Source organism: Choloepus didactylus, chromosome 3, assembly GCF_015220235.1.
Source record: "Choloepus didactylus isolate mChoDid1 chromosome 3, mChoDid1.pri, whole genome shotgun sequence".
Classification (NCBI taxonomy): domain Eukaryota; kingdom Metazoa; phylum Chordata; class Mammalia; order Pilosa; family Megalonychidae; genus Choloepus; species Choloepus didactylus.
Window position 1 is genome coordinate 53,317,354 of NC_051309.1, and position 14,087 is coordinate 53,331,440.

At 40.7% G+C, this 14,087-nt stretch overlaps 1 protein-coding gene across 1 annotated transcript in view; it reads left to right on the plus strand.

Annotated features, from left to right (window-relative positions):
- CWH43 (cell wall biogenesis 43 C-terminal homolog) overlaps positions 1 to 14,087 on the plus strand; it is a 107,799-nt gene that overhangs the window by 78,423 nt on the left and 15,289 nt on the right. Inside the window, exon 12 of the mRNA XM_037828936.1 lies at positions 8,300 to 8,449. Coding sequence (XP_037684864.1) covers positions 8,300 to 8,449 — 150 coding nt within the window. The remainder of the gene's footprint in view (positions 1 to 8,299; positions 8,450 to 14,087) is intronic.

The following is a 14,087-nucleotide window of genomic DNA, read 5'->3' on the forward strand; positions in this document are numbered from 1 at the left end:
CTCGCAGTACGCAGTTATGAGAGGTACAACAGAGGTTGTACGGGGCTTTGCCGGAGTATGGAGAAGGGGCACCTCAAGCTGAGTGTGGTTTTGGAGGAGAAGCTTAGGCTGACTCTTAAAAGATCAGATGTTTTCCAAACAGACAAGAAGGAATGAGAAGACTATATTTCATCCACAGAACCAGAAGCAGCTTAGTGTGAATGGATTGGATAGGTTTAGGAAAATGGTAGACTTGTGAGGCTGGAAGGTAGGAGGTCCTAGATCCCCAAGGGCTTTTGATGTTACTCTAAGGAGTTTAGTCATTTTAGATGTAAAACCCGTGAAGGATTTTGATTTGTGTTTTAGAAAGGTCAGGCTCAAGGCCGTGTGGAGGAAGAATGTAGGAAGCTAAGATTGCAGGTCAGGCGCAGTTCCTTTCAATTTTTGCAGCTAGAAATGAAGAAGACCTGATGCATGTGTGGGGATGGAGAGCCGTGGAGAGATTTGAGGGCTACTTAGGGGGCAGTTGAGGGAAGATTCAAGGGTGGCTGTTATGCTTTTGGTTTTGAGAGTTTGGTAGGATGATGGTCCTATTCCATGAGATTGGGAGAAGGCTTGGGGGAGAAAAGGATGATTTTGAAAATGTTGATTTTGAAGTGACAGTAGGACCCCCAGACCTAGATGTCCTTGAAGTAGCTGGGTGTTCACATCTGGATCCCAGGAGAGGGGACCAGGCCAGGCACAGCCTAAGGACACACTTGCTGGTGGTACTTGAGGCCCTTGGTGTGAAGGACAGCATTGCTAAGACTGCATGGAAAGGAGAGTATGGAGAATGGGACCCCGGGAGGGATAACCTCTCTGTGAATGATTAAGTTCTGAATGAAATTTTTTTATCAGTTTTACTCACCCACCATCCTAAGTGTACAATCAGTGATTCTTGGTATAATCACATAGTTATGCATTTACCACTACAGTTAATATGAGTACATTCTCATTTCTTCCAAAGGAAAAAAAAGTCCCATATCTCCTTATATCCCCCAGTTATTGACATTTAGCTTTGGTATAGTGCCTTTGTTACCATTAATGCAGTATTACAACATTACTGTTAACTATAGACCTTAGTTTACATTAATTGTATTTTTTCTATATACCACCCTATTATTAACATCTTGTAATAGTGATGTATATTTGTTCTAGTTTTCTAATATTTATACAATTAATGACCATCATTGACCACTCTAGGTTTCACTGAGTTATACAGTCCCAGTTTTTATTCTCTAGCTTTCCTTATGGCAACATGCATGACTCTAAGCATCTTCTTTCAACCATGCTCACTCTCTGCTTTGTTAATTACACTTGCAGTATTGTGCTACCATCACATAGTGTTGTGCTATCCATTTCTGAACCTTTACAATGAGCCATATTGAACATTCTGTACTCCTTAAGCATTGATTGCCCAATCTCTGCCCTCTTTCTATCTGCTGATAACCTGTGCTCTCTAATTTAACTCTCAGAGTTGGCTCAATTATAGTTAGTTCATAATAATAGGACCATGCAGTATCTGTCCTTTTGTTTCTGGATTATTTTGCTCAACATAATGTCCTCAAGGTTCATTCACATTGTTGCATGCCTCATGACTTTTGTCCGGCGCCGCCCCGCTCGACCCCTGTTCCCCGGCCGGCGAGGGGAGAAACAAGGGATGAGAGAGAGAGAGATGCAGACCACGCAAACTGACCTGGCTGGAAGTCACGACTCGAGCCACACGGCGGTTGCGAGAGCAAGTCTTTTACTGAAGCTAGATAAGCATTCTCTGTTACAGGTTTCCACGCGGGGCAGAGTGCCTCGCGGGAGAGCAGCCTCGATGTGGCCGTCAGGTACGGCTCCTAGTGGGCTGTCTCCCCGAGGTTCGCTTGGGCAAACTCTTAAGTACTCTACTCATAACCAATGATCTAGCGCCGCGCATATGCACTCAATTGGCAGATAGGAATAGTGAGTGTGCACGTCATAAGCGGAAGCAGGATATGGGCGCCATCTTGGCTCATTCGATGGGCGGGGGGACTTTGGAGCAGGTTTACAGCGCATGCGCTATGCCCGTCCCGGGAGACGGCTCTCCACAGACTTTGTTCCTTTCTTCAGCCACACAATATTCCATCATATGTATACACCACAGCTTACTCTTCTGCTTATTAGTTGCTAGACTCTTGGGCCACCTCCGTCCATTGGCAATCATGAATACTGCTGCCGTATGCATCAGTTTGCAAATGTCTATTCATGTCTCTGCCTTCAGTTCTTCCGAGTACATATCTCATAACATGATTGCTAGATAATATGGCAATTCTATACTCAGCTTCCCGAGGAACCACCGCACTGTCCTCCAGAGGGGCTGCACAATTCTATTTCCCTACCAACAGTAAATTGGTATACCTCTTTCTACACATCTCCTCCGGCACTTATAGTTTTCTGTTTATTTTTTGAACAATTTTATTCACACACCATACTATCCATCCTAAGTGTACAATTAACGGCTCCTGGTATAATCACATAGTTATCCATCCACCACCACAATCTGTATGAGAACATACCCATTTCTTCTGAAAAGAAGGAAGGTGTTCCGGTTTGTCAAGCTGCTGGAATGCAAAATACCAGAAATGGATTGGCTTTTACAATGGAAGTTTATTAGTTCACAAATTTACTGTTCTAAGGCCATGAAAAATGTACAAATTAAGGCATCAAGAGGTAGATACATTCTCTGAGGAAAAGCTGATGGCATCCAAGTTTCCTCTGTCACATGGGAAAACACATGGCTGGCTCTGCTGAACCTTCTCTCCCAGGTTTATCTTCTGGTTTGAGTGGCTTTCTCCAAAATGTCTCTGGGCTTCTGTCTCAGCTCGCATGGGTGCTTGCTTGCTTCTCCCAGGGGCAAACTCTGGATTGCATGTCTTAGCTTCTCTCCTGGTTCTGCTTTCAATGGCTGTCTCCAAATATCTGGGTCTGCGTTGGCTCTGAACTCTCTTCAAAATGTTTCTGCCTTCTATCCTTTCATAGAGGACACCAGTAAGCTAATAAGATCAACCTTGAATGGGCAGGGTCACATCTCCTTGGAAACAGCCTAATCAAAAGATCCCACCCACAAGAGTGGATTAAAAGAACATGGTCTTTTAAGGGGTACATAATATATTCCCCTTTTATTTACATTTAGCTTTGGTATATTGCTGTTGTTACAATTAATGAAGAATATTACAGTGTTACTGTTAACTATAGATGCTGTTTTGCTTTAATTGTATTTTTTCCATATGCAATCCCATTTTGAACACCTTGTTATAGTGACATACATTTGTTCTCATTCATGTAAAGACTTTCTTATATTTGTACAATTAACCACCATCATTGTCCACTCTAGGTTTTGCTTAAGTTATACAGTCCCAGTTTTTATTCTCTACCTTTCGTTCTGGTGACATACATGACTCTAGCCTTCCTTTTTCAACCATACTCACACTCAGCCTTGTTAATTACACTTACAGTATTGTGCTACCATCACACAGTATTGTGCTTTTTCCGATCCTTTACAATCAAACTTATTGAACATTCTGTACTCCTTAAGCATTGATTGCCCAGTCTCTGCCCTCTTTCTATCTGCTGATAACTTGTGCTCTCTAATTTAACTCTGAGTTTGCTCATTATAGTTGGTTTATATTAGTGACACCATACAGTATTTGTCCTTTTGTTTCTGGCTCATTTCACTCAAAATAATGCCCTCAAGTTTCATCCATGTTGTTGCATGCATCATGACTTTATTCTGTCTTACAGCTGCATAATATTCCATCATATGCATATGCCGTATTTTGCTTAACCACTCATCCGTTGATGGACATCTGTGCTGTTGCCATCCATTGGCAATCGTGAATAATGCCGCTATAAACATCAGCATGCAAATGTCTGTTCACGTCCCTGCTTTCAGTGCTTCTGCGTATATTATGCCTAGTAATGGGATTGCTAGATTATATGACAATTCTGTGCTCTGCTTCCTAAGGAGCTGCCAAACTGCCTTCCAGAGCAGCTGCACCATTCTACATTCCCACCAACAGTGAATAATTGTGCCTATTTCTCCTCATCCTCTCCAGCACTTGTAGTTTTCTGTTTTTTTGATAATGGCCATTCTAGTAGGTGTGAGATGGTATCTCATTGTGGTTTTGATTTGCATTTCCCTGATAGCTAGTGAATTTGAGCATCTTTTCATATGTTTTTGAACAATTTGTATTTCCTCTTTAGAAAAGTGTCTATCCTTGTCTTTTGCCCATTTTTAAATTGGGTCATTTATCTTTTTGTTGTTGAGTTGTAGGATCTCTTTATATATTCTGTATGTTAAACCCTTATCAGATATATGGATTCCAAATACTGTCTCCCTCAGTTATGATGACTTTTTACTTTCTTGACAAAGTCCTTTGAGGCACTAAAATATTCAATTTTGGGGAGATCCTATTTATCTTTTTCTTCTTTCATTGCTTGTGCTTTGGGTGTAAGGTCTAAGAAACCACCTCCTATTGCAAGATCTTTAAGATACTTCCCTACCTTTTCTTCTAAAAGTTTTATAGTCTTAGCTCTAATGTTTAGGTCTTTGATCCATTTTGAGTTAACTTTTGTATGAAGTGTGAGATAGGGGTCCTTTTTCATTCTTTTGGCTATGGATACCTAGTTCTCCAAGCACCATTTGTTGAAGAGGCTGTTCTGTACCAGTTGAGTGGATTTGGCCACCTTGTCAAAAATCAATTGTCCTTAAATGAGAAGGTCTATTTCTAAACTCTCAATTCAATCCCATTGGTCAGTATATTTATGTTTATGCCAGTACCATGCTGCTTTGACTACTGTAGCATTGTAAATGCTTTAAAATCAGGTAATGTGAGACCCCCCAACTTCATTTTTCTTTCTCAAGATGTTTTGTAGCTATTCTGAATGGAATTTTGTTCTTCATTCATCACCCTTCAAATTTAAACCTGTGATTCAAAACCTCTGAAGTAAGAATTCACTCTTCTAATATTTGAGGTTCTTCACTATAATTGGTGTCTGATATAGTTTAGTAAATTTTTCCTCAAAGTTGAGGGCATTCCTGTGTGTGAGTTTTGTTTCAGAATGATGTTGAGTAAAGGATAGCAGTTAACCCTAAACTGCCTTTATTCTCAAGGTAATGACAATAGTATCCTCCAAAACCAGGGTCCCAAAGACAGGCCTTTTCAGTAGTCACAGAGTATTTTAGATTGGTGATAGACAGAGCAGAAGGTGTGTCTGGGGACATTGGGTTCCTCATGACATTGGCATAATACTTTGCCAAACCAGTAAGTAACAGCATTAGGTCTACCATGTGAATCGATTAATAATAATAATAATAATAATAATAATAGTAATAAAGGTTACTATTGTTCTCAAAGGTTCTTAGTGGTTGGTCAGGATAAGATATACAATCCAAAGAAGATGTGAAGTATGGTTTGTCATAATTTAGGTAATTCATAGAGGTTCTCAGGATTATTATTATTAATTATGGAACATAGAAGAGTGACAGGACACCTGTTCTTGGGGATGCAGAGCTGACAGTCTTCTGCAATGAATTATCATGGATAGCCAGAAAGAAATTATGTTTTTTTGTTTATTCTGCAGTTACTTTGTATTTTGTATCTCTAATGACATTTTTTTTTTCAGGGTTGGAATTGTTTCCTTTATGGAAAAACTGAAAATGTAGTAAAAATTAAAATAAAACGAGCTTTTAAAAAGTCAGCCCCTTGGAATTTCCGCCTTCTGTCTCTGGCTCCCCAGAGGGGTGAGGCCCCGACCCCAGGCTGGCAAAGGGAAGAGGATTTTCGGTCCCTTCCTCTTTACCCCTTATTTTCCCACCTTTATCTCCACAGTGGGAGGCCTGGGAGGAACCAAACTTGGGTTGGTTTAAAGCCTAGAATGTTTGGTAGTGTATTCTTTATTCTTGTGGTCTACATCCTAACTGCCATTTTGATTTGATTTATTTGCCATTTTATAAGAGATTAGTACTTTTTTTTAATATAAAGATTTTCTTTTGATGATAACAGTAAAACTTGCTCAGATTAGAAAATTTGGAAAATACTATTACTATTTTGATTTATTTTCTCAGTGCTTTTTTCCTTTGAACATATAATTTAAATTTTTTTATACAATTGAAATTACAGGGTATACTTTATGTAAAGTAGTACTTTCTACTTTATACAATATAGGAACATATACTGATGTCCTTAAAAAATTTAAAGCCTGATTTTTTAATGGCTGCTTAAGTCTTTAGCTTTAGGTTGGAGTAAGCATGTGAAGATTCCCTTGGAAGAAAGGGGAAATGGAACCATGAGGGAAGGAAGTCAGGCAAGGCTGGGATATCAAGCCGTCGGTAACTGACTGGGTCCTTCACAGGAGCTTTTTATTCAGTGTCTCACCTCTGAGCTGGTCCCCCCAGGCAGGGGTAAGGGAACTGGAGTATTTTACTCCTGAATTCTCAGGCATTGGCTGCTACCCCTTAGGGTACCCGGGCAGGGTGGGGATGGGGGGTGGGGTGGGGTGGGGTTGTTTGCAGCCTGAGGGCAGCCCACTGACAAAGAGAGGCAGGAGTCAGAGGATGGGAACATGGCAAACGCCTGGGAGGGGGTGTGGGAGCACCGCCATCCAACACACATTTGTGATATGCATATTCCATAATTTATTTGTTTCCCTGTTGCTAGATGTTTCCAGTTTTTCACCATTGTAAACCAGCACTGAGCATGTGTGATCTGTATCCTGTTCTCACGGAGCTTATAGTGTGAAGAGATAGAAAATAAACATTACACAAAGGAATAAAAGAATTTGAGATAGTGGAAAGTGCTATGCAGAAAAGTAAACAAGGTATTGAAGGAGAGAGAAAGTGACTTGGTGGGCAGTGATGAGGGTCTCTCACCCTGGATGGGATGCTCAGGAAGGCCTCTGAAGACACCTGATGAGAAGGGCGCAGGATCTGTGGGAACAGCCAGGAGCTGAGGGGTCAGCAGAGGTATCGAGCGTGGTGCAGAGGATGGAGGGGGGCCTGGTAAGAAATGGGGTCCAGGGCAGACACCTGATCATGGAGAGCCTCACAATCCATGCTTAGGACGCTGAATCTAACCCGTGTGATGGGAAACCACGGAGGATGCTAAGGAGGGCAGGGATCTGATTTACATTTTAAAAGGATCATCCTGGATGTTCTGAGGAGGACTAGAGTGGGAGCAGGGAGATGGGTAGGTGCAGTAGCCCAGGTGAGAGAAGAGGGAAAATTCAGGAAATATTCTGGAATAGCGTTGACGGCTTACTGATGGTGTAGATGTCAGGGGTGAAGGAAGTGAAGAATCGGGCAGAGTCTAGGTTTTTGACCTCAACGAGTGATTGTAGAAGAAGCTTTTTAATGGGACTGGAACAGCCAGGAGAGCATCAAGTTTGAACTTAATTTTGAGATGCCCCTGGACAGTTAGGCATTGTCAAGTAGGCAGATGCATGTAAGTTAGAGAGCCATGCCAGGACAGGCTGGGGCTGTGGATTAATCATCACTCTAGAGAATGTTCTGTATAAAGGACTCCATGAAGGCACCAGGGGGTAATACATATAGCTGGAGAAGAGAAGACACTGGAGGCTGAGCTTTGCTCATCATTTTCATACATAGTTTTTAAATTTATAGTGAGGTTGAACATTTAAAAATATATGTATTGGACAGTTTTTAATTTCCAATTTTGTGAATTGTTACTTTGTGCCTTTGCTAGCAAGATAGTAGAGCCCTATATGTTTCAATTAATATTAGAATTATTTATGAAAATACGTTGTCAGAGTAACAATGCAAATAAAATGGATTTTGTGTATTACTAATGCTGATCTTTAGATGTCTCCATAGCAGTCATTAAAACAGTGAACCCTAAGTTATAAACCATGGGCTATAGTTAATACTACTGTTATAAAAATGTGCTTACGTCAGTGGTAACAAATGTACCACATCAATGCAAGGTGTTAATAATAGGGTGATATATGGGAATCTGGATTTTATGCATGATTGTTCCGTAAACCCACAACTTCTCTAATTAAAAAAAAAAAAAAAGTTGGTAGCTGTTGTTTAGCAAGACATGCTAAATAGCAGAGATGCAATGAACCAACAAGCAGTTGCATCTCATCTCTGCCACATCATTGCCCCTAATGTCCCTTGGATGCTTGTAGTATGACACATCCTTGTAGACACATTGTTGTAATAAGACACGTTAGTCTTGTCGCATGTTATGTGGGACCAACAATGATGCACGTATTTCTTTTCATTCCAACACAGGATTATGGTTTTGTCGAGATACCCGATAGTGAAATCGGAGCATCACCTTCTTCCATCACCAGAGGGCGAGATTGCACCAGCCATAACGCTGACTGTCAACATCACAGACAGACTGGTGGATTTTGTGGTGACACACTTTGGGAATCAAGAGTGGGTTTCTTTGGTCTGTCTGATATTACACAAATGTCAAGAAATATTAACACATTACAGTGACTTCCTTTCTTTTCCCAAAGTATTTTTTCCTGTGTTGCTGGTTTTAAAAATCAGGTGTAGAAATACTCTGAGATGCATGCACTCCTTAGCTATAGCACAGGACCGTGGTGATGTTGTGTTAGCCGGCAGCTATCAAGCGCTATCTCTGTGCAGGTGCTGTGCCAAGTGCATTATTCTGTTTACTCTTCATTCTATGTAAGGTAAGTCCTATTATAACACCATTTAATAGATAAATTAGTCTCACAAACTAGGAAGTAGGTGCCCCCAACTCCAGAGCCTGCACATTTTTGGAATCACAGAGTAAACCAGACTACAGAAGAATGAAATTTCCTTTTTCCACAAGACTGGTGCTATGATTAGAAGTTGCTATTGGGATTTGAGGGTACCCAACAATGTTCCTTTTTCCTCTCGTGTTTTCGGAATCAACTCATAGGTAGACAAAGGTGTCTGGCAGGTGAAGTCCAGAATATCACTTTGCATCCTGATAAGCCTATTTGGAAGACATGGCTTAAGTATGCTCCTATAAATGTCCTAATACATCCCCTAACAAAGTATGGAACTGACTCCCTTCCCCAAAAAGCAGGCCTACCCAGCAGGGCCAGGGCCTGGAAAGAGCAGGCCAGGAAACACCCTGTCTGCAAAGTGGCAGGTTCCCAGGAGAAGAAAGAGGAAGGATTTGAGACAAGTATGCTCAGCTTATTCTTCCAAACTTAATTAATTTAAAAAGTCATCCCCCAAAGTAAGGGGTAGGTAGAGAGGCAAGCATAGGTTTTCTAAGAAATCTCCTATACAAGGAAATGTGAGGAATGGGGAATGAGTTTGTTCCCCAAAGAATAACATTCACAGCCAGTGACTTAGTACTGAATAAATCATGAATATTGCCAATGATATACTGTAAAAGCAAAATTAAAAGTTTATGAGTTGAGAACCTAAGATGGCGGCTAGGTGAGACGGAAAAAAACACCTCCGTGAAAAATACTAGATAGAAGCCAGAAAGTGACCCAGAACACCAGTCTCAGCGATGCACCAGCTGGACAAGGTCTGCTAAAATCACAGGGACCGTGCACTTGGTGAAACTGGGAGTCTGCATTCTGAAACCAGTGAGTAAGCTGGCTGAAAGTCCCACGGCTGCGCTGCAGTGTGGGGAAACTGGGGGTTGGCATTTGGAGATGGACTAGTTCTTTTTAAAAAAAACCCAAAAAACTCAGGAGCAGCTGTAGTTATGGTGAGAACCACGCAGTGAAGCACAGCAGGAGAGGGCTGTGCCAACCTCTCAGTGTCTGGCATGGAGGATAGACCGCTGCTGATTCCCTCAGGGCCAGAGAGCAGAGGGGAGAGCCAAAAGGAGAAAGAAACCATGCTGCTTGCAACTGGCTCCTGGTGGGCTGGAGATACTCCTGCCTGGGGCCATATGCACAGCCCAGAGCCGTGCCAGGAAACCCAGTGTGATGGGGAGTGTATCCCACGGCACTGTGCACACGCCACGGTATTGGCCATGAACAGTGGCCTTGGGTGCATACACAGCTAGTTGTCCTGGAGCTGGGAAGGCGGAGCTATGAGAAAAGAGGGGGTTGAGACACCCCATTCATCAGGCTGGGAGTGCCCCTGCGTGGCCTGGCGGCCCGGGGCTTCCCTTGAGGGACAGCGTGCACTTGTGACATAGCACAGCCTTCCCTCAGCAGAGGTCCTGGAAGATCACAGCTGAGAAGGCAGGCCCTGCTCAGAAAACCCAGGGATGCTGCGTCAATGCCGGCAACTTGTGGGTCAGCGGCAGAGAAAATGTGGGGCAAAACTGAAATGAAGGCTTAGACTCTTGCAATAGCCTTGAATCTCCAGGAACACCTGGGAGGTTTGATTATTAAAGCTGCCCTGCCTCCCTAATCACCCAGACACATGCCCCACAAGTTGTATTTTTTACAACTTGAAAGAACCCTGTCCAGCAAAGCAAATGCCAAGAGGCCAAAAACAACAGAAAATCTTAAAGCATGTGATAAAACCAGGAAATATGGAGAACCCAATCCCAAACACCCAAATCAAAATATCAGAAGAGACACAGTACTTGGTGCAATTAATCAAAGGACTACAACCAAAAAACAAGAGTATGGCACAGGATATAAAGGACATGAAGGAAAACATGGCATAGGATATAAAGGACATAAAGAAGACCCTAGAAGAGCATAAAGAAGAAATTGCAAAAGTAAATAAAAAAATTGAAGATCTTATGGAAATAAAAGAAACTGTTGACCAGATTAAAAAGACTCTGGATACTCATAATACAAGATCAGAGGAAGCTGAACAAAGACTCAGTGTCCTAGAGGACCAGAGAACAGGAAATGAAAGAACAAAAGAAAGAAGGAGAAAAAAATAAAAAAAATTGAAATGGATCTCAGGGATACTATAGATAAAATAAAATGTCCAAATTTAAGACTCATTGGCGTCCCAGAAGGGGAAGAGAAGGGTAAAGGTCTAGAAAGAGTATTTAAAGAAATTGTTGGAGAAAACTTCCCAAACCTTCTGCACAATATAAATACACAAAGCATAAATGCCCAGTGAACCCCAAATAGAATAAATCCAAATAAACCCACTGCAAGACATATTCTGATCAGACTGTCAAATACTGAAGAGAAGAAGCAAGTTCTGAAAGCAGCAAGGGAAAAGCAATTCACTACATACAAAGGAAACAGCATAAGACTAAGCAGTGACTACTCAGCAGCCACCATGGAGGTGAGACGGCAGTGGCATGACATATTTAAAATTCTGAGAGAGAAAAATTTCCAACCAAGAATACTTTATCCAGCAAAACTCTCCTTCAAATTTGAGGGAGAGCTTCAATTTTTCATAGACAAACAAATGCTGAGAGACTTTGCCAATAAAAGACCTGCCCTACTTCAGATACTAAAAGAGCCCTACCAACAGAGAAACAAAGAAAGGAGAGAGAGATACAGAGAATTTTAACAGACATATATAGAACCTTACAGCCCAAATCACCAGGACACACATTCTTCTCTAGTGATCACAGATCTTTCTCCAGAATAGACCATATCCTGGGACATAAAACAAGCCTCAATAAATTAAAAAAAAAAAAAAAAAGAATATATTCCAAGCACATTCTCTGACCACAATGGAATACAAATAGAGGTCAATAATTTTTTATTTGTAACTCCACTGTTTACATCCTACATGATATAAAATACACAAACTCTAATGATAAATCAGTGGTTTTGGACTCAATGTAAAATGTGTAATTTTTGACAAGAACTATATAAAGTTGGGGGGATGGAGGAGTATAGGAACATAGTTTATGTGTCCTATTGAAGTTAAGTTGGTATCAAAGAAAAACAAGATTGTTGTGGATTTAAGAGGTTAAATTTAAGCCCCACAGTAAACACAAAGAAATTATCAGAGAATATGGCCATAGAGATGAAAAGTAGAGTATGGGTTATGAAAAGTGGGGGAAGGGGCAATGGGGAGTTAAGAAAGGAGTGTAGGGTTGCTGTTTGAGGTGAAGGGAAATTTCTAGTAATGGAAGGTGGGAAGGTGATAGCATTACAAGATTCTAAATGTGATTAATCCTGCTAATGGAATGCTGGGGAGGGGGTGGAATGGGAAGATTTAGGCTGTATATATGTTTCCACAATTGAAAAAAAAAAAAAAAAAAGACAGTCTAAATAGATGACAATTGAATGCCAAGGATGACCCTGGATGGGATCTGAGGATGGAGGACAGGAGGCTCAAAGGGACACAGCTGAGACATAAGAAAAAAAAAAAAAGGAAATATAGAATGTAAGCTTTGTATCAATGTTGAATTTCTTGAACTTCTTAGCTGCGCTTAATGGGATTGCATAAAAGAATGTCCTTGTTCATGGGAATTGTATATGTGAGTTATAGTGTTCAAGGATGTGTGCAGCTTGCTCTCATATGTTCAGAAGACAGAGCAATAGATGCTGGATGATAGGGAGGGAGGGAGGGAGAGAGGGAAAGAAAGAAATAGCGGTGTGACAGGATGTTGAAGTTGGTGGATTGGGATATGGGGGAGGGGGGTCAGGGTATGCTGGAGTTCTGTGTATGGGGTTTGTATTGTTTTTGCAGCTGTTCCTATAACTGAATTTGTTTCAAAATAAATTTTAAAAAAAAGTTTATGAGTTATGCTTTACCATACTAAACCATTATGATTTAAAACAATGATGCAAAGTGGTCTAAAATAGGCATGCATGTCCTGTCCTCAGTAATTATGCAGGAGGCCACAGAGCTTTAAATTTACATATAGAACATTAGAAAAACAACATTATTGTACTGGAAGTAGAAAATTAACATGTCTGCTATCCTTATTTTCCTGGTTACCTCACTTTTTCTCACAATTATGTTGATCTGTGAAAGCGTATTTGAATGTTTTCTGACCTAAGTCAGAGCACAAGTAATATAAACAACCCATCCAAATATAATTAATATGAACCACTCACTAATCGGACTTCTGCTTATCTCCTTAGAAATAAGAAGGGTATCTGTAGGATGGATGATATAGAGGGCCCAAATCTCTTTAAAAACTGTTTGAAGAAATGCTTTCTGTTTCTCCCAGTAATGTTCATGCAGCAAATACAGGCATTCAAAAAATCACTCCACTACCTTAAATTGCACTCTGAGTTGGATTTGTCTGTTTAAAAATAGGTACTTTAGTGTCTAAGGTTGCAAAGTTTCACTTACAATTTTACCTAAGAAACAGTTGAATCTACTCATTCCCTTTTCCCTTTGCATTTTTCCCATGCCCTTTAACTCCTCCCAACCTCCTGCACAATGTAAAGAATAAATGTTAAGAGGTAAAAGGGGAAAAAAAATTAACACGACATCTTAGGAATGAGATTGGACGAGACGAGGGAAGGATTGCCTTATCTTTCTGTTGACCACATGTTTAAAGCTCCCTGAGTAACACCATTACTTGCTAATTTACTCACTTTATTTAATAAAACACAACAGCATCAACAATAGTAGTAATAATAGCTGACACTTTTTAAAGACCAATTTTCCAGGGAGGGAAGCAGTATATTTTAATGTTAAGAGACTGGGTTGTAAAATCAGACAGTCTGGTTTGAATTCTAATTCTGTTACTAGCTGTGTAAGCTTCACAAACTTATTTAACTTCCTTGAGCCTCAGTTTCCTGATCTGCCAATAAGGGACAATAATCCTACGTACTTCATAGGGTTCTTGTAAGAATTAAATGAGATACAGTAAGTGCTCCATTAGTACTGGCCATTATTATAAAATCAAATCAGACAACTGTAATGTAAGGTATACAGGAAAGCTTTAAAAAGAATTTCATTCATCAGACATGGATTGAACATACGCTGCATGCCGAGCACAGTGGTCGTTACGATCTCGGTCTTTAAGGAGCCACCTCCTTGGTTACTCCTCGGAAGAACTGTTTGTGGACACTGCTATACAGCCTCCCAAGCACATGAGAGACTTAGCACCTTGAATGATTTGTGAAGCTATTGCTGCATATTTTTGTTTGCCTTTATTTTCTATAATACTGGATACAAAACTTAATAGTCGATATAAAACTTCTCACTGCTCATAAAT